Below are 23245 nucleotides of genomic sequence, written 5' to 3' on the forward strand. Positions count from 1 at the left end.
CGGTGAACAAATGCATTCTTGCAGAGGAATATCCACTATCTAACATGGAGGATCTTTTTGCCATATTGGCTGGGGGAAAAGTTTTCAGCAAAATTAATCTGTCCTTTGCATATCAGCAGCTGGAATTGGACACTGAATCTAAGCAGTACCTTACCATAAACACGCACAAAGGCTTGTTTAAGTACCATCATCTGGCCTATGGAATTTCCACAGCACCTGCAAGTTTCCAACACACAATGGACCAAATCCTACAGGGACTTCAGAATGTAGTATGTTTTAAAAGGGAGTGCATCCAATGGAAAGCAAGGTGGAAGCGATTGTGAAGGCCCCTGCTCCAACCAATGTCTCAGAATTACATTCCTTTCTGGGACTTCTGAATTACTATGGAAAGTTTGTAGCAAATCTTTCCACACTTTTGCACCCACTCGACCAACTGTTGCAGGCCAATGTAAATTGGCAGTAGTCTTTGCAGTGTGCTCGAGCTTTCACCGCCTGTAAACAACAACTGTTGTCAAGTAAGTGGTTACCTCACTATGATCCCAAAAAGCCACTGAGACTAGCCTGTGACGCCTCTCCCTATGGCGTCGGCGCAATTATCTCACATGTGCTACCTTCAGGGGAAGAACATCCCATTGCGTTTGCATCTAGGACTCTGACAGCAAGTAAAAAACTATGCGTAGATTGAGAAAGAGGCCCTGAGCATAGTCTTTGGAGTCAAAAAGTATCCATATGGTATCCATAAGTATCTGTATGGCCGCAAGTTCCATCTGCTAACAGATCATAAACCCCTTCTTGCAATTCTAGGCCCCAAATCTGCCATTCCAACACTAGCTGCCCTCCGTATGCAGCGTTGGGCTTTGACTTTAATGGCCTATGATTATGACAGAGTACAGATGCTATTCTGATCATGTAAACGCGGATGCATTGTCCAGATTGCCATGCGAGCAAATCTTGGCAGGAGGGGAAGAGGAGATGGTGTTTCAAGTCTCACACACAGATGAATTGCCCATCTGTGCAAAAGACATTTCTACTGAAACTAGGAGAAGAGACAGATAGAGAGAGAGAGAGAGAGAGAGAGAGAGAGAGAGAGAGATAGTGTTGGACCTAACTTTGTCTGGATGCCCCAATCATGTCACAGATGAGCATCTGAAACCGTTCCTGGTAAGAAAAGACCAGCTCTCAACAGACCAGGGCTTGAGAGTTATCATTCCCCCAAAGTATAGGGAAAGACTGTTGTCTGAGCTGCATGAGGGTCACTCAGGCATAAGAAGAATGAAGGCACTGGTAAGAGGATACCTCTGGTGGCCGGGTCTCGACCAAGACATTCAGAACTTTGCGAGTATGTGTGCTCCATTCACATAGACTATGCTGAAATAGACAAGCAACACTTCTAGTGATTGTGGATGTTCATTCAAAATGGGTGGAAATCTTTCCTACGCAGCTGACAAATGCAGAGAGGACCATAAACCTCTTGCGTCATCTCTGGGCTTCCTATGGATTCCCAAAAGAGCTGGGAGTTTGAAGAGTTCCTAAGGAACAATGGTGTGCGTCATGTTCTGTCTCCTCCTTATCATCCAGCTACAAACGGTCAAGTTGAAAGGGTGGTACAAACCTTCAAAAAAGCATGGAAAAGGTTACGAACACAATCTGTAGCACCTCATCTAGGGTTAGGGTTCATCTATGCCTGGCTCGTTTGCTGTTAACCTACCGCAACACTCCCCATACAGTAACAGAGCGAACACCTGCTGAACTGTGTCTGAAAAGACAGCCTCGTATCCGTCTCACACTGCTAAAACCAGATACATCTGCAGTTGTTCTCAAACATCAAGCACAGCAAAATCGTGCTCATGACGCCGCTTCCAGAAAGCTCAGATCCTTCGAAGCTGGTCAGAAGGTCATGGTGTCGACACTCAAATTGTGCTTGGCTTCCAGGTGTCATCTTGTTCAAGCATGGACCTCTCACATACTAAGTGCAAGTCGGAGATCATAGTGTGAAGGTATATGTGGATCATCTGCTGTCATCTAATGTACAGGACAGGATGGATACTATGGGCAGTACAATAGCCAATGACTTTGCTCCAGATGTGAGTTACAAGGGCAACTCCAGTGTTATCCAGCCCCATGCTCCGGTGGGAAAAGGGACAGTTCCCAGTCCTGAAAGAAGATCCACTTCGTCAGAGAAAAGCACCTAACAGATTAGATCTGTAGTTATGGACTGATTAATGGTTCTTAATCATAAGAAGTTTTAACCATTTCTATACAAGGTATGTTCTGTAAAAAAAAAAAAAAAGAAGAACCGTTTGGTAGTCACATTGTTGCAAATTGTTTAAATGTTAAGGAGTTCAAAACTATAGGGGAGGAAATGCAATGCATTGTTCATGCGAATCTATTCCATGCATTACGGTAGTTTCTTTGAGTGTGGAGAGAGCGTTGATTGGAGCAGGGAACAGTGTAATGGAGAGCGAGATTCGAAGCACTCATCAGTAAAGACTCTGCAATGAAATGGTTGTCCGTGTCGTTCCTCAGTAAACATAACACTTTGCCTATTTGTTTGTTTGTTTAATTAACTAATTAATGAATTAGTTAATTAATTGACTGGTTGGTTAATTAATTAATTAGTTTTTTTTATCGTTTATCTTTTCATTTATATACTAGGGAAGACCTGAAAAATTGTGAACACAATTCTCTCTCTCTCTGTATCTGTCTCTCTGTCTCTTTCTCTCTCTCTGTATCTGTCTCTCTGTCTCTGTACCTGTCTCGTTTGTGTGTAGGTGGGTTGGAGCAGTGCACGAGACTACTACACCTTCCTGTGGTCCCCCATGCCTGAAAACTACACTGAAGGTTCCACTGTCAACAAGGTTCTTGTCTTCCAAGGTACACAAACAAACTGCTCCAGTGTTACACCCACATTCTCCACACCACATGTTCACCAAGATGTCTGGCTTCACAGGTTACTACGTTCCCCGTAGCGATGGTGAGTTTTATCAGTTCTGTTACGTCACACACATGGGTGAAATCCGAGGAGCCAGCACACCCTTCCAGTTCAGACCACCCACCCCTACAGGGGAGGAGCTACTGACTGTGGAGGATGATGGGAACTCCGACATACTGGTGGTTACAACCAAAACTGGACTACTGGAGGTAAACTTACATGTACACACACACACACACTCACTCACCCACCCACACTCTCTCATACACACACGGACTCACACTCACTCACTCACAAGCACACACACTCTCTCTCTATCTGTGTCTCACACACACACACACACACACACACACACACACACACACACACACACACACACACACAGACTCTCTCTCACACACACTCACTCACTCATACATACACCCACACACTCACACACACTCTCTCTCTTTCTCTCTCACACACACACGTTCTCACACCAACACACACACTCTCTCACACACACACACTCTCTTTCTCTCTCACACACACACTCTCACAAACACCTCACTCACTCACATGGTTGATGTATATATCTTATTAGCTTTTGTTCTAAGGACCTTTTGTTGAAATACGTATTAGTGCATATGTGTCATTCACGACTTACACCTCAATAAAAATGCTTCTATCTATCTATCTATCTATCTATCTATCTATCTATCTATCTATCTATCTATCTACACAAAGATATAAATATCACAATATGTCTTGTACCTGTGTGTGTGTGTGTGTGTGTAGAGGCGTGTGGAGGAAGTTCAGCAGGAATGCAGTGAGCTGCAAAAAACTGTTTGTCTGCTCACACAAGAGAGGGACCAACTTAAAGAAGAACAGAAACAATACAATCAGGTATACACTCACACTCACACACACACACACACACACACACACACACACACACTCTGTTATATGCTGGTGATCGCAAGGTCTCTACATCAAAGCCTTTGACCATATACATTTCTGATGGAGGACTCACTGTCTCCATGTCTGCCAGTGAGAACACAGGATGCACTCCCACATGCACTTTAGTTAATCAGATAACTGTGTGTATGTGTGTTTGAGTGTGTGTGTGTGTGTGTGTGTGTGTGTGTGTGTGTGTGTGTGTGTGTGTGTGTGTGAGTGTGTGTGTGAGTGTGTGTGTGAGTGTGTGTGTGAGTGTGTGTGTGAGTGTGAGAGTGTGTGTGTGAGTGAGTGAGTGAGTGTGATTGAGTGAGTGAGTGTGATTGAGTGAGTGAGTGAGTTGTGAGTGTGTGTGTGTGTGAGTGAGTGAGTGAGTGAGTGTGTGTGAGTTAGTGCTGCACGATTAATCATATTGCAATCGCGATATCAAGCCTGTGCGATTATATCACGCAAAATGCTGCGATTTTATGAAATAAATAAATAATAAATAAATGCATGTGTGCACATGACAACCCATTGTCTCTGAAAGCTGTTTGCCTATTACATACACTACACCGCTATCCGCTAATTATAAAAAAAGACCAGTGAGTTTCAGTTTAGGCAGTGACACGTGTGGTGCGTTTGGTCATGTGACTTTTTCTGGTGTGCAGCGCGGAACGGGTGAAGATGGATGCCGAGCAGATGGACACTGAACTGGTGGCCAGAAAAAATGCTACCTCTGTTATATGTAGTGTTAATTTCGTCAGATTAGACGAGACGTAATATGTTCACCAACCTTTTTTTCATGACTAAGACGAGACGATGACGAGACTGCACCACTGTCCAAAACGCTGACTAAGACTAAATTAACATGCATTATTGTTCACGAAAAAAGACGAGACGAAAATGTTTTATATAAAATAAAATCTCTCTTCATTTTCGTCTACAATTGTCTTTGCTTTTTCATCAGCTGTTACGCCTTTAAAATATTCAGGACGAGTTTGCGGCTTCGCGCTGTCACTCGTTACAGGTCTCATACGCTTGTGGCTGCAACACGACACTGCTGAACAATTGTATTGCTTCCGCTAAAGAAAATAGTGCACTCTACAGTTAGAATCCTGTGTGTCCATGGCAAAGAGAGTTTAATCGGAGAGATGAAGAGAGTTTAAAATATTATTGTCAAATAAAAACTCTTAACTGTATGTTTACCTGAGATTCAAGGATCTTAGCCAAAATTGAAAGTTTAGAGATTGGATGGTAGCTGTTCATGTCTGAGGGATCACCACCTTTAAATAATGGTAGAACATAAGCAGCTTTCCAAACTTTAGGTATAGAATGTGACAAAAGACTCATGAGTTAATGACTCTGCTATAACATCCGCCGCCACTTTTAAAAGATAAGGCTCTAGGTTATCTGGGCCTACAGATGTTTTGTGGTCAATGCTCTTCAAAGCTGTGCAAACTGGACTTACTGAAACAGGTTTTAGAACAAATACATCAAAATTCCCAATCACTGGGATACCCACAGAACATGGGTTAATTGTATTTGCATTTAAACTATCAAATGTAGGACCAGCATGAATAAAGTGTTTATTTAACTGATTGATCATAACATCTTTATCCTTTATTTTATCTACGTCAACCTGAATATATTCTAGAAGACTAGAGGCTACATGAGTACCTGACAAGGATAAATCCTAGTCAGGTACTCATGTAGCCTCTAGTCTTTCCAAAATTTTGAGGGGTTATTTAAATTCTCTGAAACCGACTTTAAATAAAACTCAGATTTAGACTTTCTAATCATCGATGTGCACTTATTCCTCAATGTTTTAAATGTAGACCAATCAGCAGGAGCATTTGAGAATCTGGCTTGCGCCCATGATTTATTTCTCAAATGAATTAGCTCTGAAAGACTGTCTGAAAACCAGGGATTGTCCCTAACGCTGATCTGATTTTCTTAATGCGAACATGTTTATTAGAGATAGACAAAAAAATTGATTGAAAATATTCCCATGCCAGTTCAACATCCTGTATTAAAAGTGTGATACAAATCATGCAAGAAAGCTCGCTCCTCAAATTTTTTAAAATATCTTTTAAAAATAAAGCGGGGTTTTACCTTAGGAATTGTTGCATCCCTGACACAAGGAGTCGCACAATTCTTCAAAACAATCAGATGTCCCTGAGAGCCAGTCCCAATTTAAATCCCCCATTAGGATGAACTTCGAGTCATTTAACTCATGTAAAATATCTGATAAGGCTTTAAGAGCATCTTTTGTTGCAGAAGGTGGTCTGTAACAGACAACCACAGTGATATTATTACATTTTGAAATACCCACTTTGATGGCCAACGCTTCAAACTGTTTAGCTCTACTAATTGACAAATTTACATAACTAACAAACTTAGATTTGACATAGATGGCCACTCCACCTCCTTCACCTACCCGATCAGTTCTATAAACTTTATAGCCATCAATAAAAATCATATCGTCAGCTATAGATTTCTTAAGCCAGGTTTCAGTAAGAACGACTATCAGCATTTGTCATATTTACCCAAATCTTAATCGTATCCATTTTAGGAACTAAACTTCTAACATTTAAATGTATAAACCCAAGACCTGTTCTACTTTTAAAATCAGAAGGAGTGGGTACACAAGGAATAGATGTAGTCGGCCCAGGATTTGGCTGAACATTTCCAGATAACATCAATAAAAGCATTACCATACATCGTAATTTTAGTTTAACAGGAAATGATTTATCAGGGGCCCCATTAACGGCAAACTGAGAAAAAGAGTCCCCCTTGACAATAAAATAGTCATTTAACACCATAAGATTCTGAAGATACAAGATCTCATTTACATATACTTGTAAATAGAATTCATTCAATAAAAATGGGCTGATTGACTGATGATATAACTCCAGAAATTCCGTCGATGAGGTTGAGAATTGTCTGAAGTGTAGGAAGTGCAACCTGAGTTCACTCTCCTCACTGTGTCCATTTAATTCATTAAATTCCTGATTGCAAAAAATAAGCATCAGGAATATAAGGACATACATGATGCTGATGTATCAAGGACAAAACTGATAGCCGTGTGTGTTTCAGATTGTACAAATTAAGTGGAGAGGTCTATAGACCAGAGTGACTCAGTCACTCTTCCACACTCAGGGTCCCTTTGATAGCCGATATGCTACTAGCCTGGAAAAACCCAGAAGCAAAATTGAGTCCTTAATTCAGAAAAATCGTTTCCCAGTAAGTAGAATCCTAATAGTCCTAGGCCTCAGCAACCCAAAAATAAGACAAAATGTATGGCCATCCAGTAGCATCCAAAAAGATGTAAAAGATCCAAACCTCACCTTCAGGCCTCAAACCAGGCTCCACAGCTCTGATAATCCATGTACTACTAGGCCAGGAGAAATCCAACAGGGTCAAATCCGTAATTCAGGTTTGGAATAAGGCTGTAATCCACTGTGAAGTATAAATCTTCTTCAAAATAGCAGAACACTGGCAGCCTCTGAATCTGTTAAAAGATCCACAAAGTACTGCTTTGTTCTTTTTTCAGTAGTCCAGCAGATGGACTCCTACAGGCCTAGACCTAAGGCACGAGTCAGAGTTCTGCGGCAATCCAGTGACATCTAATAAAATATAGCATCCAAACATCCCAAATTGGAAAAGGTGATGTTATTTTTGAGAGAAACACTCATTCAGACTTAAATGTGAGAAAAGTCTTACATAAAAACAAAAAAAGCTCAGATTTCAATTCAGACATTCAGACAACAAACTGGCTGCCATCTTGGATTGGATGAGCTTTTGGATGTTTTTTGGACTTTACAGCTTTCTTTCCAAACTTAACCAGATTTAATGAAGTAATCTATATTTTACTATTTATTGGGTCACTCTGACCACATAATATGACCTGTGTAAAATAAAGGTTTTTAAAAAGGTCTCTCTCCTTGTCGCTCTCTCTCTCTCTCGCGCTCTCCCTCCTTCTTGCTCTCTCGCTCTCTCTCCTTGTCACTCTCTCTCTCCTTGTCGCTCTCTCTCTCTCTCTCTCTCTCTCTCCTTGTCGCTCTCTCTCTCTCTCTCTCCTTGTCGCTTTCTCTCTCTCTCTCTCTCTCTCTCCTTGTCTCTCTCTCCTTGTCGCTCTCTCTCTCTCTCTCTCCTTGTCACTCTCTCTCTCCTTGTCTCTCTCTCTCTCTCTCCTTGTCTCTCTCTCTCTCTCTCCTTGTCACTCTCTCTCTCTCTCCTTGTCGCTCTCTCTCTCTCTCTCTCTCTCTCTCTCTCTCCTTGTCGCTTTCTCTCTCTCTCTCTCCTTGTCACTCTCTCTCTCTCTCTCTCTCCTTGTCGCTCTCTCTCTCCTTGTTGCTCTCTCTCTCTCTCTCTCTCTCTCTCTCTCTCTGTTCCTAAGCTTGAGTAAATGTGTAGCTTGATTGCTATTAATGCTCTTCAGTCGTGTTCAGGCTTTAGAGCTTCCTGTGGATTCCACTAGCAGGCACTCAGAGTAATAAAGTGCAGGACAAGCAGGATGTGAGGGGAGCAGAATTGTGGCGCTGTGACACCCTTGTGTCTCCTGTGTGTGTCTCCTGTGTGTGTGTCTGTGTGTGTGTCTGTGTGTGTGTCTGTGTGTGTGTCTGTGTGTGTGTCTGTGTGTGCGCCGTGTAAAATCCCATATTAAGCATTAACACTCCAGTAATAGACTTCCACAGCTACACACATTAGCCGTTTAGTGAACACAACAACGAGTGTGTGTAGTTTGGTAAGTGTGTGTCACTATAGTGCAACCAGTGAATATAGTTTCTCTTGTGGTTATCATGAGAGCATGAGGACGTAGTGTGGCTGCAAATTTTACGACATTTTTTATAAGACTTTTATACACACGTGTAGCAATGCTGAAAGTTAATCAGCTATAAAACACCAGCAGACACTAAACGCCTGTGGGAAGTGTGTGTGTGTGTGTGTGTGTGTGTGTGTGTGATGTCAGATCCAGATGTTGCCAGATCCGGTTAAATATGGGCATGTTAGGACAAAGTTAACTGACACTACACTGCTCTTGATGTGTAGGCCACGTGAGCATTATGTTGAACCCTACATGCAGCATCGTGATTAACACGAGTGTTTCATAAACCGCTGGTTCTTCTGATGGCAGGAACGACAGCAACGGCTGCAAGAGGAGAGAGAGAAAGCTCAAGCTGGAGTGAAACAGCTGGAACAGGACCTGCTAGGGGTCACACAGAAAGCTGTGCTTAAAGAGACTGAGTTGGATTGGTAGGGAGTATACACACACACACACACACACACACACACACACACACAAATGTTTTGATACACATTTTTGTATGTATATATATATGTGTGTGTGATATTCACATGATGTGGGCACCAAGCAGTTGAATTAATATTTTATACAAGTCTTCTACACCATTTAATACGTCTTTTTACAGTCTGCTTTCTAATTTACGTGTGTGTGCATACACGTCCGCACGTGTGTGTGTATGCATTTACTGTGCAGTCTGAGGAGCAAGTTACAAAAGGTGACCCTGGAGAGGGATAATTTGGAGATTCAGCTGAAAAATGAGAAAGATGAAAGGGAGCTGTACAAGGTAAGTACTACACTGAGTGTGTGTGTGGTTCTCAGGTGTGTAGGATGTCAGGGTATTAGGCCCTGTCCCAAATGTTGGTCTTGTGGTCTCAGGGTACTTGTTCACTTTACCCTGAATGTCACGAGAGTGTGGGGTTATGTATTGCGTACTGTGTGTGTGTGTGTGTGTGTGTGTGTGTGTGTGTGTGTGTGTGTGTGTGTGTGTGTGTGTAGTCTCACATGCGCAGTGCTGAGCTGGAAAATACTAAGCTGAGTGCAGAGCTTCAGATGTTGAAGGCAGTGGAGCTGAATCGAGAGGTCACCATCTCACAGTACCAAGAGGAACTACACAGACTCCATGCAGAAAGAAATGCACACCCTGCAGATGCAGTATGACACACACACACACACACACACACACACACACACACACACACACACAGATCTGTGCACAGTGTGAGTCAGTAATCCTGTACTGATCTCCAATAGCACTAATTTACCATCACAGTGTTATATTTTGAAGGCCATGACTAGAAATAATTAACCATCTGATCTTAATGAACAAAGTAGTCCTTAATTAATGAGCATGTTCACACTAGCTTGGTTAGATCCTTGAACAGCCACTTGAACCTTTAGTTAACCTGATTACATGACACTCCATACTGTACACACGGAGATGAACACATCAGAGTGTAACAACATTGACACACACAGTACTCTCAGCGTGATTGGTGAGCAAGGCTTACTTTGTGTATTTCCACATGAATAATGGGGTGTGTGTGTGTGTGTGTGTGTAGAAGTTAATAGAGCAGTTGCATCAGATGAAGGAGCAGCTGGAAGCCACGTACAAGCGGGTGGCCATGCTGGATTCGCAGCTACAAGAGGCCTCCAGTGAACATGAACGCACCAAGGCGGAGCTTCAGCGTGTCTGTCGAGAGGCTGAGATGGTCCGGAGCAGCTTAGCTGAAGCCCATGAGGAGTGCAGGATCACTCAGAACCAGCTATATGAGCTGAGGAACCAAACGTTACAAAAAATGGTAATCAGACACATAGATCACGTCCTGTTATAAATCAGAGCCACTGCAATGAAAGCAGGTGTCAATACTACAGATAAGCTCAAACACTATCAGATTTCACGCCATGCTCTACCTTCACCAAACAAAAGGAACTCAGTGTCACTGTATGGTCAGAATCAGCTCAGCTGTAGATACTTACAGCTGTTTTAAAAATCACTTCACAGGCAGGAGCAGAAGCCGTGTCAGAGCTTGAGGCTGAACTGCAGAAGGAGGTGGAAGAGCTGAAGCTCAGACTGCAGATGGCTGCAGAGCACTACAAGGAGAAGTACAGAGAGTGTCAGCGTCTGCGCAGACAAGTCACCAAACTTACACAGAGGCAGGAGACACAGAAGGAGGTGTGTGTGTACATGTATGTGTAGGTATGTCTATGTATGTTTGTATATTTATGTGTGTGCGTGTGTACATGTGTGTGTGTGTATGTACGTATGTGTGCGTATGTATGTGTATGTTTATGTACGTATGTGTATGTATGCATGTGTGTATGTACGTATGTGTGTATGCGTGTGTGCATGTTTGTACGTACGTGCGTGTGTGCGATTGTACGTGTGTGTATGTACATGTGTGTGTATGTATGTGTGTGTGTACGTATGTGTGTGTATGTATGCGTGTACAGAATGCACGTGTGTGTGTGTAATGTATGCGTGTGTGTATGTATGTTTGTATGTACGTGTGTGTATGTGTTGTTTAATGTATGCGTGTGTGTATGTTTGTACGTGTGTGTGTGTGTATGTTTGTACGTGTGTGTGTGTGTGTGTGTGTAATGTATGCGTGTGTGTATGTATGTATGTATGTTTGTTTGTGTGTGTGTATGTGTGTAATGTATGCGTGTGTGTATGTATTTGTTTGTATGTATGTATGTTTGTATGTACGTGTGTGTGTGTATGTATGTGTAATGTATGCGTGTGTGTATGTATTTTTGTATGTACGTGTCTGTGTATATGTGTGTAATGTATGCATGTGTGTATGTATGTGTGTGTGTGCGTGTGTATATGTGTGTGTGTGTGTGTGTGTGTGTGTGTGTGTGTGTGTGTGTGTGTGTGTGTATGTGTGTATGTATATGTGTGTGTGGGTGTGTATGTATATGTGTATATGTGTGTGTCTGTGTGTATGTATATATGTGTGTGTGTGTGTGTGTGTGTGTGCGTGTGTGTGTGTGCACCAACGAACATCCTGCATTGTTAAGTGTTTTGTGTATGATGGTTTAACAGGACTGCAGCAGGAATGACACATCCACAGACAGCAACCAGGAGGTGATGGTGATGAACGCTGAGTTAGCTGCTTCAGGTGTGTACAGTCATACCTGTACTTTGTGACCTGTAGTGCTGTGGTTTAACTGCATTCTCATGTCTTCCAGCAAAGCAGCCTGAGAGTCACGAGCGTACTGAACAAAAAACAAACGGAGAAAGGGAAGAGGGTGAGGGAGAAAAAACAGAAGCAAATATGGATGAGCCACAAGAGGAAGGGGAGGAGACTAGTGTGTTGGTAGAGGTGGAGCTTGCTCAGATGGAGGAGAGGTGGAGAGAACAGTGTGTGATCAACGACAACTTTAAAGTACTCCTGACTGATGAAGAGCAACGGTTTAAGGTACGTTACACACATTTCACTGACTCACAGTGATATCAAGTTTCTGTTTGTGTGTGTGTGTTTGTTGTGTGTGTGGGGGGGGGCTTTGTGTGTTTGTGTGGGGGGGTCTTTGTGTGTTTGTGTATGGGGGGGTCATTTTTGTATTTGGAGGTGGGTGTTTGTGGGTGTGTGGATGTTTGTGTGTGGGGGTGGCTGGGTGTCTTTGGTGTGTATAGTGTATAAAGTGTCCAGGTGCTGTATGGTGTGTGTGTGTATAGTGTATATAGTGTCCAGGTGCTGTATGGTGTGTGTATAGTGTATAAAGTGTCCAGGTGCTGTATGGTGTGTGTATATAGTGTATAAAGTGTCCAGGTGCTGTATGGTGTGTGTGTATATAGTGTATAAAGTGTCCAGGTGCTGTATGGTGTGTGTATAGTGTATAAAGTGTCCAGGTGCTGTATGGTGTGTGTATAGTGTATAAAGTGTCCAGGTGCTGTATGGTGTGTGTGTGTATAGTGTATAAAGTGTCCAGGTGCTGTATGGTGTGTGTATAGTGTATAAAGTGTCCAGGTGCTGTATGGTGTGTGTATAGTGTATAAAGTGTCCAGGTGCTGTATGGTGTGTGTATATAGTGTATAAAGTGTCCAGGTGCTGTATGGTGTGTGTATAGTGTATAAAGTGTCCAGGTGCTGTATGGTGTGTGTGTATAGTGTATAAAGTGTCCAGGTGCTGTATGGTGTGTGTGTATAGTGTATAAAGTGTCCAGGTGCTGTATGGTGTGTGTGTGTATAGTGTATAAAGTGTCCAGGTGCTGTATGGTGTGTGTATAGTGTATAAAGTGTCCAGGTGCTGTATGGTCTGTGTATATAGTGTATAAAGTGTCCAGGTGCTGTATGGTGTGTGTGTATATAGTGTATAAAGTGTCCAGGTGCTGTATGGTGTGTGTATAGTGTATAAAGTGTCCAGGTGCTGTATGGTGTGTATATATAGTGTATAAAGTGTCCAGGTGCTGTATGGTGTGTGTATAGTGTATAAAGTGTCCAGGTGCTGTATGGTGTGTGTATATAGTGTATAAAGTGTCCAGGTGCTGTATGGTGTGTGTGTATAGTGTATAAAGTGTCCAGGTGCTGTATGGTGTGTGTGTATATAGTGTATAAAGTGTCCAGGTGCTGTATGGTGTGTGTGTATAGTGTATAAAGTGTCCAGGTGCTGTATGGTCTGTGTATATAGTGTATAAAGTGTCCAGGTGCTGTATGGTGTGTGTGTATAGTGTATAAAGTGTCCAGGTGCTGTATGGTGTGTGTGTATATAGTGTATAAAGTGTCCAGGTGCTGTATGGTGTGTGTATAGTGTATAAAGTGTCCAGGTGCTGTATGGTCTGTGTATAGTGTATAAAGTGTCCAGGTGCTGTATGGTGTGTGATTCTAGTGTATAAAGTGTCCAGGTGCTGTATGGTGTGTGTATATAGTGATAAAGTGTCCAGGTGCTGTATGGTTGTGGTATATAGTGTATAAAGTGTCCAGGTGCTGTATGGTGTGTGTATAGTGTATAAAGTGTCCAGGTGCTGTATGGTGTGTGTGTATAGTGTATAAAGTGTCCAGGTGCTGTATGGTGTGTGTATAGTGTATAAAGTGTCCAGGTGCTGTATGGTGTGTGTATAGTGTATATTGTATAAAGTGTCCAGGTGCTGTATGGTGTGTGTGTGTATAGTGTATATAGTGTCCAGGTGCTGTATGGTGTGTGTGTATAGTGTATAAAGTGTCCAGGTGCTGTATGGTGTGTGTATAGTGTATAAAGTGTCCAGGTGCTGTATGGTGTGTGTGTGTATAATGAGGTGCTGTATGGTGTGTGTGTATATAGTGTATAAAGTGTCCAGGTGCTGTATGGTGTGTGTATAGTGTATAAAGTGTCCAGGTGCTGTATGGTGTGTGTATAGTGTATAAAGTGTCCAGGTGCTGTATGGTGTGTGTATAGTGTATAAAGTGTCCAGGTGCTGTATGGTGTGTGTATAGTGTATAAAGTGTCCAGGTGCTGTATGGTGTGTGTGTGTATAGTGTATAAAGTGTCCAGGTGCTGTATGGTGTGTGTATAGTGTATAAAGTGTCCAGGTGCTGTATGGTGTGTGTATATAGTGTATAAAGTGTCCAGGTGCTGTATGGTGTGTGTGTATAGTGTATAAAGTGTCCAGGTGCTGTATGGTGTGTGTGTTTATAGTGTATAAAGTGTCCAGGTGCTGTATGGTGTGTGTATAGTGTATAAAGTGTCCAGGTGCTGTATGGTGTGTGTATAGTGTATAAAGTGTCCAGGTGCTGTATGGTGTGTGTATATAGTGTATAAAGTGTCCAGGTGCTGTATGGTGTGTGTATAGTGTATAAAGTGTCCAGGTGCTGTATGGTGTGTGTGTATAGTGTATAAAGTGTCCAGGTGCTGTATGGTGTGTGTGTGTATAGTGTATAAAGTGTCCAGGTGCTGTATGGTGTGTGTATAGTGTATAAAGTGTCCAGGTGCTGTATGGTGTGTGTATAGTGTATAAAGTGTCCAGGTGCTGTATGGTGTGTGTATATAGTGTATAAAGTGTCCAGGTGCTGTATGGTGTGTGTATATAGTGTATAAAGTGTCCAGGTGCTGTATGGTGTGTGTATAGTGTATAAAGTGTCCAGGTGCTGTATGGTGTGTGTATAGTGTATAAAGTGTCCAGGTGCTGTATGGTGTGTGTGTATAGTGTATAAAGTGTCCAGGTGCTGTATGGTGTGTGTGTATAGTGTATAAAGTGTCCAGGTGCTGTATGGTGTGTGTATAGTGTATAAAGTGTCCAGGTGCTGTATGGTGTGTGTGTATAGTGTATAAAGTGTCCAGGTGCTGTATGGTGTGTGTGTATAGTGTATAAAGTGTCCAGGTGCTGTATGGTGTGTGTGTATAGTGTATAAAGTGTCCAGGTGCTGTATGGTGTGTGTGTATAGTGTATAAAGTGTCCAGGTGCTGTATGGTGTGTGTGTATAGTGTATAAAGTGTCCAGGTGCTGTATGGTGTGTGTATAGTGTATAAAGTGTCCAGGTGCTGTATGGTGTGTGTATAGTGTATAAAGTGTCCAGGTGCTGTATGGTGTGTGTGTATAGTGTATAAAGTGTCCAGGTGCTGTATGGTGTGTGTATAGTGTATAAAGTGTCCAGGTGCTGTATGGTGTGTGTATAGTGTATAAAGTGTCCAGGTGCTGTATGGTGTGTGTATAGTGTATAAAGTGTCCAGGTGCTGTATGGTGTGTGTATAGTGTATAAAGTGTCCAGGTGCTGTATGGTGTGTGTATAGTGTATAAAGTGTCCAGGTGCTGTATGGTGTGTGTGTATAGTGTATAAAGTGTCCAGGTGCTGTATGGTGTGTGTGTATAGTGTATAAAGTGTCCAGGTGCTGTATGGTGTGTGTATAGTGTATAAAGTGTCCAGGTGCTGTATGGTGTGTGTGTGTATAGTGTATAAAGTGTCCAGGTGCTGTATGGTGTGTGTGTATAGTGTATAAAGTGTCCAGGTGCTGTATGGTGTGTGTGTATAGTGTATAAAGTGTCCAGGTGCTGTATGGTGTGTGTGTATAGTGTATAAAGTGTCCAGGTGCTGTATGGTGTGTGTGTATAGTGTATAAAGTGTCCAGGTGCTGTATGGTGTGTGTATATAGTGTATAAAGTGTCCAGGTGCTGTATGGTGTGTGTATAGTGTATAAAGTGTCCAGGTGCTGTATGGTGTGTGTATAGTGTATAAAGTGTCCAGGTGCTGTATGGTGTGTGTGTATAGTGTATAAAGTGTCCAGGTGCTGTATGGTGTGTGTGTATAGTGTATAAAGTGTCCAGGTGCTGTATGGTGTGTGTATATAGTGTATAAAGTGTCCAGGTGCTGTATGGTGTGTGTGTATAGTGTATAAAGTGTCCAGGTGCTGTATGGTGTGTGTGTATAGTGTATAAAGTGTCCAGGTGCTGTATGGTGTGTGTATAGTGTATAAAGTGTCCAGGTGCTGTATGGTGTGTGTATAGTGTATAAAGTGTCCAGGTGCTGTATGGTGTGTGTGTATAGTGTATAAAGTGTCCAGGTGCTGTATGGTGTGTGTGTATAGTGTATAAAGTGTCCAGGTGCTGTATGGTGTGTGTATAAAGTGTCCAGGTGCTGTATGGTCTGTGTGTATAGTGTATAAAGTGTCCAGGTGCTGTATGGTGTGTGTGTGTATAGTGTATAAAGTGTCCAGGTGCTGTATGGTGTGTGTATAGTGTATAAAGTGTCCAGGTGCTGTATGGTGTGTGTGTATAGTGTATAAAGTGTCCAGGTGCTGTATGGTGTGTGTGTATAGTGTATAAAGTGTCCAGGTGCTGTATGGTGTGTGTATAGTGTATAAAGTGTCCAGGTGCTGTATGGTGTGTATATAGTGTATAAAGTGTCCAGGTGCTGTATGGTGTGTGTGTGTATAGTGTATAAAGTGTCCAGGTGCTGTATGGTGTGTGTATAGTGTATAAAGTGTCCAGGTGCTGTATGGTGTGTGTATAGTGTATAAAGTGTCCAGGTGCTGTATGGTGTGTGTGTGTATAGTGTATAAAGTGTCCAGGTGCTGTATGGTGTGTGTATATAGTGTATAAAGTGTCCAGGTGCTGTATGGTGTGTGTGTATAGTGTATAAAGTGTCCAGGTGCTGTATGGTGTGTGTGTATATAGTGTATAAAGTGTCCAGGTGCTGTATGGTGTGTGTGTATAGTGTATAAAGTGTCCAGGTGCTGTATGGTGTGTGTATATAGTGTATAAAGTGTCCAGGTGCTGTATGGTGTGTGTGTATAGTGTATAAAGTGTCCAGGTGCTGTATGGTGTGTGTATATAGTGTATAAAGTGTCCAGGTGCTGTATGGTGTGTGTATATAGTGTATAAAGTGTCCAGGTGCTGTATGGTGTGTGTATAGTGTATAAAGTGTCCAGGTGCTGTATGGTGTGTGTATAGTGTATAAAGTGTCCAGGTGCTGTATGGTGTGTGTATAGTGTATAAAGTGTCCAGGTGCTGTATGGTGTGTGTGTGTATAGTGTATAAAGTGTCCAGGTGCTGTATGGTGTGTGTATATAGTGTATAAAGTGTCCAGGTGCTGTATGGTGTGTGTATATAGTGTATAAAGTGTCCAGGTGCTGTATGGTGTGTGTATAAAGTGTCCAGGTGCTGTATGGTGTGTGTATAGTGTATAAAGTGTCCAGGTGCTGTATGGTGTGTGTATAGTGTATAAAGTGTCCAGGTGCTGTATGGTGTGTGTATAGTGTATAAAGTGTCCAGGTGCTGTATGGTGTGTGTATATAGTGTATAAAGTGTCCAGGTGCTGTATGGTGTGTGTATATAGTGTATAAAGTGTCCAGGTGCTGTATGGTGTGTGTATATAGTGTATAAAGTGTCCAGGTGCTGTATGGTGTGTGTATAGTGTATAAAGTGTCCAGGTGCTGTATGGTGTGTGTATAGTGGCACTGTGCGGTGCAAGTCCAGAGGTAAAGTGTCCTTAGAATGTTCAGGTGAAGTATGGTGTGTAAATAGTGTATGGAGATAAGGCTATGAAAGGCTATCCAATTTTTTTACTTTCAGCTTTTTAAACACACACACACACACACACACACACACACACACACACACAAGCACAGTGTACTTTATCGATCAAACAGTTTCATCAATTCACAGAGACATGATCATGTTATTCTTCTAGAAGGACAGCGGCCCTGTAGACCAGTCTGGGTCATCAGAGTCACCTCAGACCTGTAGCAGGGACAAGCTCTGTAGCCCAAGGTCTCACACATCATTTTAACACATATACACTACAGTACAGCAGATTCTGTACTTCATATATCCCAACTGAGGAGTTTGAGGTTGGATATGATATAGCACCCCTGGAGCCTTGCACAATTGCCCAACAGGTGCTGGGGCTTGAACCCCAACCTTCCCATCAACAACCCATAACCTTAACTGCCTTAGCCACCACTGCCTTCATCTAATACTCAGATACACATTATTGGACATGACCACATGCTGAGTTTCCTCCCTGAAGATGTTTATCAGTTCTTCATTCTCTCCACATAGCCCACCAACCATCTCGGCTCCTTTACACTCCTATCACACAGCACTGCGGAAAAGAGTTGACTGTTGAACAATTCAATAAAACCCTGACATCATGCTCTCATTTCTCCTCTCTTCCTCCATTAGCTTCTAGTAAAGATCACAGAGCTGCAGTTATCATCATCTGCATTCCTTCCAGTAAAGAACGAGGGTTTTTAAAGAGTTTCTCCTGACTCTGATAGTTTTTACATTCATATTGTGAATTTGGTCCTGATTGTCTTTCACATCCAACATGTAGCAGCTATAATGCTGGTTTCTGATGATTAGAGTTCACTGGTTTGTACTGGTTCATCTCCAGTTAATGGAATACTGTGCTTACTGTATTATCACACAGGGATTCTAATCACAAGCTTTTTATTCATGTGTGTTTAAAGGCCCAGTTAGCGGAGAAGGTTCGAGAGGTCTGTTCACTGAGAGAGAGTCTAGCTGAGGTGATGAAAGAAAAGGAGAAGTTGGAAGAGGTAAGAGTTTTTCCAGGTATTTTTTTGTAGTATTTCAGTTTCTTTGTCTCATTAGAATCTGGTAAAGCTGTTCGCTCTATTTGCTCTGGCCCAGAAGGCTAACACTGATGTATTTAAGCTGAGATGATGTAATAAAATGAGCAGTACTTTGATTAGACTCCTCTGGAGCCACCTAAATGCCACCACCAGCTCCTTTATTACCGACAGCACTTGTGTTACTGTAAATGTTAACTGGAGGAATAATTCCTCTAATCATGATCCCCAGTTCTCAGGTTAAATGGATGGTGACGGAGAGAGACAAAGAAAAGAAAGAGATTTCACCACACCAGAGATACATAAAGACTGAGCTTTTTTGGCTCTTTAACAGTGGTAGTGTCTTTAATTTCCAAAGCAGCAGCCGACACTGATTGAGGTCTTTAAATAAAAGAAGCCCAGATGTTGGTCTCATCTGAATGGGTTTCAGGGCTAATGATTACGTTGAACAGCTACAGGCTCTTGTGTGTGTTTCAGGGAATCGTGTTCATGTACATGATTCACAGTGATAACACAAACACTGAACACAGTAACAAACCTCCATCAAAACAGTCAGCCGTATTTTCTGTCCTTCTAATAAATCACTGAAATCCTGACTTGTCTGTCCTGTCTTTTCCTCTCTGGCGGGATCCAGTTGGAGTCAGAAGAAACTGCTTTCCAGAATGTTCCATGTAAAGACCAGAATCACACTGAATCAGACACCAGCCTCTTTGGGCAACTATTGATGAAAATGTATGCTAAATGCTAATCTTTAATTTTCAACCCCAGTGTAACACCTGGTCCTCTGGAGGTCCTTCCTGGTCCTTCATCACTGTCCCTGTAAAAGATGAAGGTGTTGAACAACAAGGCAGTTATTGGGACAGAATGCACTTAAATGTTGTGTCAGTGAAGCTTTAAGCATGAAGCCATAAGAGTACAGTGCTGTGAATCTAATCTGTGCTAAAGGTGCGGTCTCCGTTGTTTGAAAGCCAATGTTGACATATAAAATCACCAAAACAAACACGCCCCTAACCCAAACGGGTCCCACCCCTGTATCGATAGCTCCGCCCACACATACATACGTAACCCAGGCGACTAACGGAAAGAAACGTGTCTTTATCATAGCTGAAGGGAAGAACAATACGATTGTAGATAAACAAACAAGCAAAAATGCCACACAAGCATAATGATGTAAAGGACAAAGGCATATATTAGTTCTGTGTAACAAAGCAAAACCAACGTTACTCACCTATCGAGAAGGAAAAAAGCGCCTCGGCGTCTTAAGTAAAGTCGGCCACATATTCACAGGTCGGAGTTTCCCGAGTCGATAACTCCTGAGCTAAACGCTGTTACTACACAAAACGCGGTTGTAGCTGCCTCTCTACATTACTACGATAGAAAAGAGGTGTTATTTGTGTAGTAACAGCGTTTAGCTCAGGAGTTATTGACTCGGGAAACTCCAACCTGTGAATATGTGGCCAACTTCCTGCTCCTTCAGTTCTCTCCAGCGCTGGAAAGCTGATCCTATATTAACACGTCCTACTTCTTGTCCTTATCGTAAGTCTTTCTTCTCTTTCTTTCTTTGTTTTTATCCTCCATGTCCATGTTAAAACCGCTTTCTGCTAATGTCACACATGCGCACTGAACACTCTCTCCACCCATATCGACAAGACACGCCCCTTTCTGCTCATTGGCTACACGTTTGTTTTGGTTTTGTTCTTGTTTGTCGTCCCGACTCAGTTTTCTGAAGCATTTCTCAAACAACGGAGACCCCACCTTTAACGAGTGTAGCTTTTAACACCAGACAGGAAGCTGCAGGCAGGAAGCTGTACACATTGATTATGTTTCTGCCTTTCAGGAGCTACGTTCACATGCAAGCAAAGAGGAAGCCGTTTATGGACAGAGGTCAGAGGTCAGGGAACCCGTGGTGTTGCGTTACCCTCTGCCCTACCCTCACGACTCTCCCCCTCTTCTGCTTGTGCCCCAGCAACCTGCGGAGCTGCAGTATGGAAACCCGTACTGTGATCAGAACACTCGTGGTGTGTATGAGCTGCTCAGCACAGGGCTGCGACTCAGACACAGTGGGTCTTCTCCCATGATGGTTAATGATTACATGATGGAAACGTGTGTTTGTGTCTCCTAGAAGGAGCGGATGGGGCTTTGTCCCCACATCAAAGTTGCCGCCCCCCTCCTGTAGCTCCGCCTCCATGGGTGGGTCCTGTGGTGTGCAGTCAGCCGCTGCGCAGTCTCAGTCCTCCTGATGGCCTGGAGAACCCTGCTGAGGAGCGGCCTAACGTCAGAAGCACTTTTCTTCAATTATCATAATGTTTTTTCAAGCGCTTAGATTTTGTCTTATTTCTACATCTCCAGTCCTGTCAGATTTTCTCCTCTTTTCCTTCCCTCGTTTCTCTACTTTTCTATCCTCTGTCTTGCTCTTTAAGGCTAGACATTTTAGGTTAAAGGAGCGCACTAATACAGGCAATTTGCATAATACCACAATTAAGGCATTTCCTCCTCAGCTCATTAGTGGATGAGAGTGACGAGGGCAGAGACTCGTTAGTAAGCATGGCTGATGTGGTCTGTACTAATTGGTGGAGGTGTTGGCCTGTGCTCTGCAAGGCTGCCATTCTACACTGACCTGTTTCTCAGCCTCGCTCATTTGCTGCATTAAAGGCCCATTAACCTTTGCAGGAGAGCCACTGCATACAGACAGCTGTGGCTTTTAGGGGAAAGTGTGTGTGTGTGTGTGTGTGTGTGTGTGTGTGTGTGTGTGTGTGTGTGTGTGAGAGAGAGAGAGAGAGAGAGAGAGAGAGAGAGAGAGATCAGTGCTTTTGAGACTCATTAAGTAAAGCAGTGGTTAGATACTACTGAAGACTGGCACTGAGTGTATGGGAAGTGAAGGAGTGTGTGTGTGTGTGTGTGTGTGTGTGTGTGTGTGTGTGTGTGTGTGTGTGTGTGTGTGTGTTAACCAAGTACTATTGTCTTGGAACAGGGAGGTGATGGTGAAGCTCCTGCAGTCTGCGATCATCACAGTCCAGAATCGAATGAGAGCGGCTCGAGCTTTTGCTTTGACACCAGGTAACACTGGAGCGCTCAGATCACACTGCTGCTTTCAGCTCTGTTCTTCATCACTGGGATTCTAATCAAACTTTACTTTGGAGTTAGATGTTTCTTAATGCACACGTACACACAAAGTGTTAGATTCTGTTTCCCAAAGTAAACACAATCACAGAAATATCAGGCTGGATGGATCTAAAGAGTAAGAAAATAAAATGTAGGTGCTGATAGACACTTACCCACTGACACTGGGGTAATATTAGGTAGTATTAGTTTATTCTGCTGCTGAGGACGACGATGGTGGTTCTTACTCTGAGTATGTGTGTATTCATGTGTACTCATGTGTGATCTTGTGTAGGTGTGTGTAATCATGTGTGTTCGTGTGTGTGTGATCATGTGTTTGTGTGTTCGTGTGTGTATTTGTGTGTGTGTGTGATCGTGTGTGTAATCATGTGTTTGTGTGTTCATGTGTACGTGTGTTCGTGTGTGTGTATTTGTGTATGTGTTCGTGTGTGTGAGATCATGTGTTTGTGTATTTGTGTGTGTAATCATGTGTATTTGTGTGTGTATTCGTGTGTGTGTGTGTGTGTAATCGTGTGTGTGTGTGATCGTGTGTGTAATCATGTGTATTTGTGTGTGTGTAATCGTGTGTGTGTGTGATCGTTTGTGTGATCATGTGTATGTGTGTTCGTGTGTGTGTGTAATCATGTGTTTGTGTGTTCATGTGTACAGTATGTGTGTTCGTGTGTGTGTTCGTGTGTGTGATCATGTGTTTGTGTGTGCGTGTATTCGTATGTGTAATCATGCGTGTGTGTGTGTGTGTGATCGTGTGTGTGTGTGCAATCGTGTGTGTGTGTGTGTGTGTGTGTGTAATCGTGTGTGTAATCGTGTGTGTGTGTGTGTGTGTGTGTGTAATCGTGTGTGTGTGTGTGTGTGTGTGTAATCTCGTGTGTGTGTGTAATCTCGTGTGTGTGTGTAATCTCGTGTGTGTGTGTGTGTGTGTAATCGTGTGTGTGTGTGTGTGTGTGTGTGTGTGTGTGTGTGTGTGTGTGTGTGTAATCGTGTGCGTGTGTGTGTGTGTGTGTGATCATGTGTGCGTGTGTGTGTGTGTGTGTAATCGTGTGTACGTGTGTAATCGTGTGTACGTGTGTGTGTGTGTGTGTGTGTGTGTGTGTGTGTGTGTGTGTGTGTGTGTGTGTGTGTAATCGTGTGTACGTGTGTACGTGTGTGTGTGTGTGTGTGTGTGTGTGTGTGTGTGTGTAATCGTGTGTGTGTGTGTGTAATCATTTTGTAACACTGTCCCTCTCAAAGGTATGCTGGGGTGCCAGACAGATATAAACACTGTGTCAAATTTTATTAAGGATTGTCAGTCCAGTCAGAAGGAGAGTGAACAAAGGACACATGTATCTTACTTCCTAACTAGATTTGTAAAGTTTGTCGCGAAAAACTTTGATGTTGGCTTTGACGGTGCAAGTATTCGCAAAGACCGGGTGCATTTTGGAGGCGAGTGGACAGAAAGATTGTGAAAGCTACTGGACCGCTAGGGTG

The 23245-nt window shown here is 42.8% G+C and overlaps 1 protein-coding gene across 2 annotated transcripts in view; it reads left to right on the forward strand.

Annotated features, from left to right (window-relative positions):
• The window catches only part of tax1bp1a (Tax1 (human T-cell leukemia virus type I) binding protein 1a), a 52478-nt gene that overhangs the window by 25859 nt on the left and 3374 nt on the right, over positions 1-23245 (forward strand). The window contains exons 3-16 of one of the 2 annotated variants that reach the window (XM_047807856.1): positions 2772-2874; positions 2951-3141; positions 3710-3817; positions 8988-9106; positions 9351-9441; positions 9654-9809; positions 10217-10456; positions 10660-10830; positions 11704-11779; positions 11850-12079; positions 18542-18628; positions 20499-20679; positions 20787-20935; positions 21633-21718. In XM_047807856.1, the coding sequence (XP_047663812.1) occupies positions 2772-2874; positions 2951-3141; positions 3710-3817; positions 8988-9106; positions 9351-9441; positions 9654-9809; positions 10217-10456; positions 10660-10830; positions 11704-11779; positions 11850-12079; positions 18542-18628; positions 20499-20679; positions 20787-20935; positions 21633-21718 (1988 nt within the window). Of the gene's footprint in view, positions 1-2771; positions 2875-2950; positions 3142-3709; positions 3818-8987; positions 9107-9350; positions 9442-9653; positions 9810-10216; positions 10457-10659; positions 10831-11703; positions 11780-11849; positions 12080-18541; positions 18629-20498; positions 20680-20783; positions 20936-21632; positions 21719-23245 lie in introns of both variants that reach the window. The other variant, XM_027144393.2, reaches the window with a different exon arrangement.

The sequence above is a fragment of the Tachysurus fulvidraco genome, chromosome 24 (assembly GCF_022655615.1).
Source record: "Tachysurus fulvidraco isolate hzauxx_2018 chromosome 24, HZAU_PFXX_2.0, whole genome shotgun sequence".
NCBI classification, from domain to species: domain Eukaryota; kingdom Metazoa; phylum Chordata; class Actinopteri; order Siluriformes; family Bagridae; genus Tachysurus; species Tachysurus fulvidraco.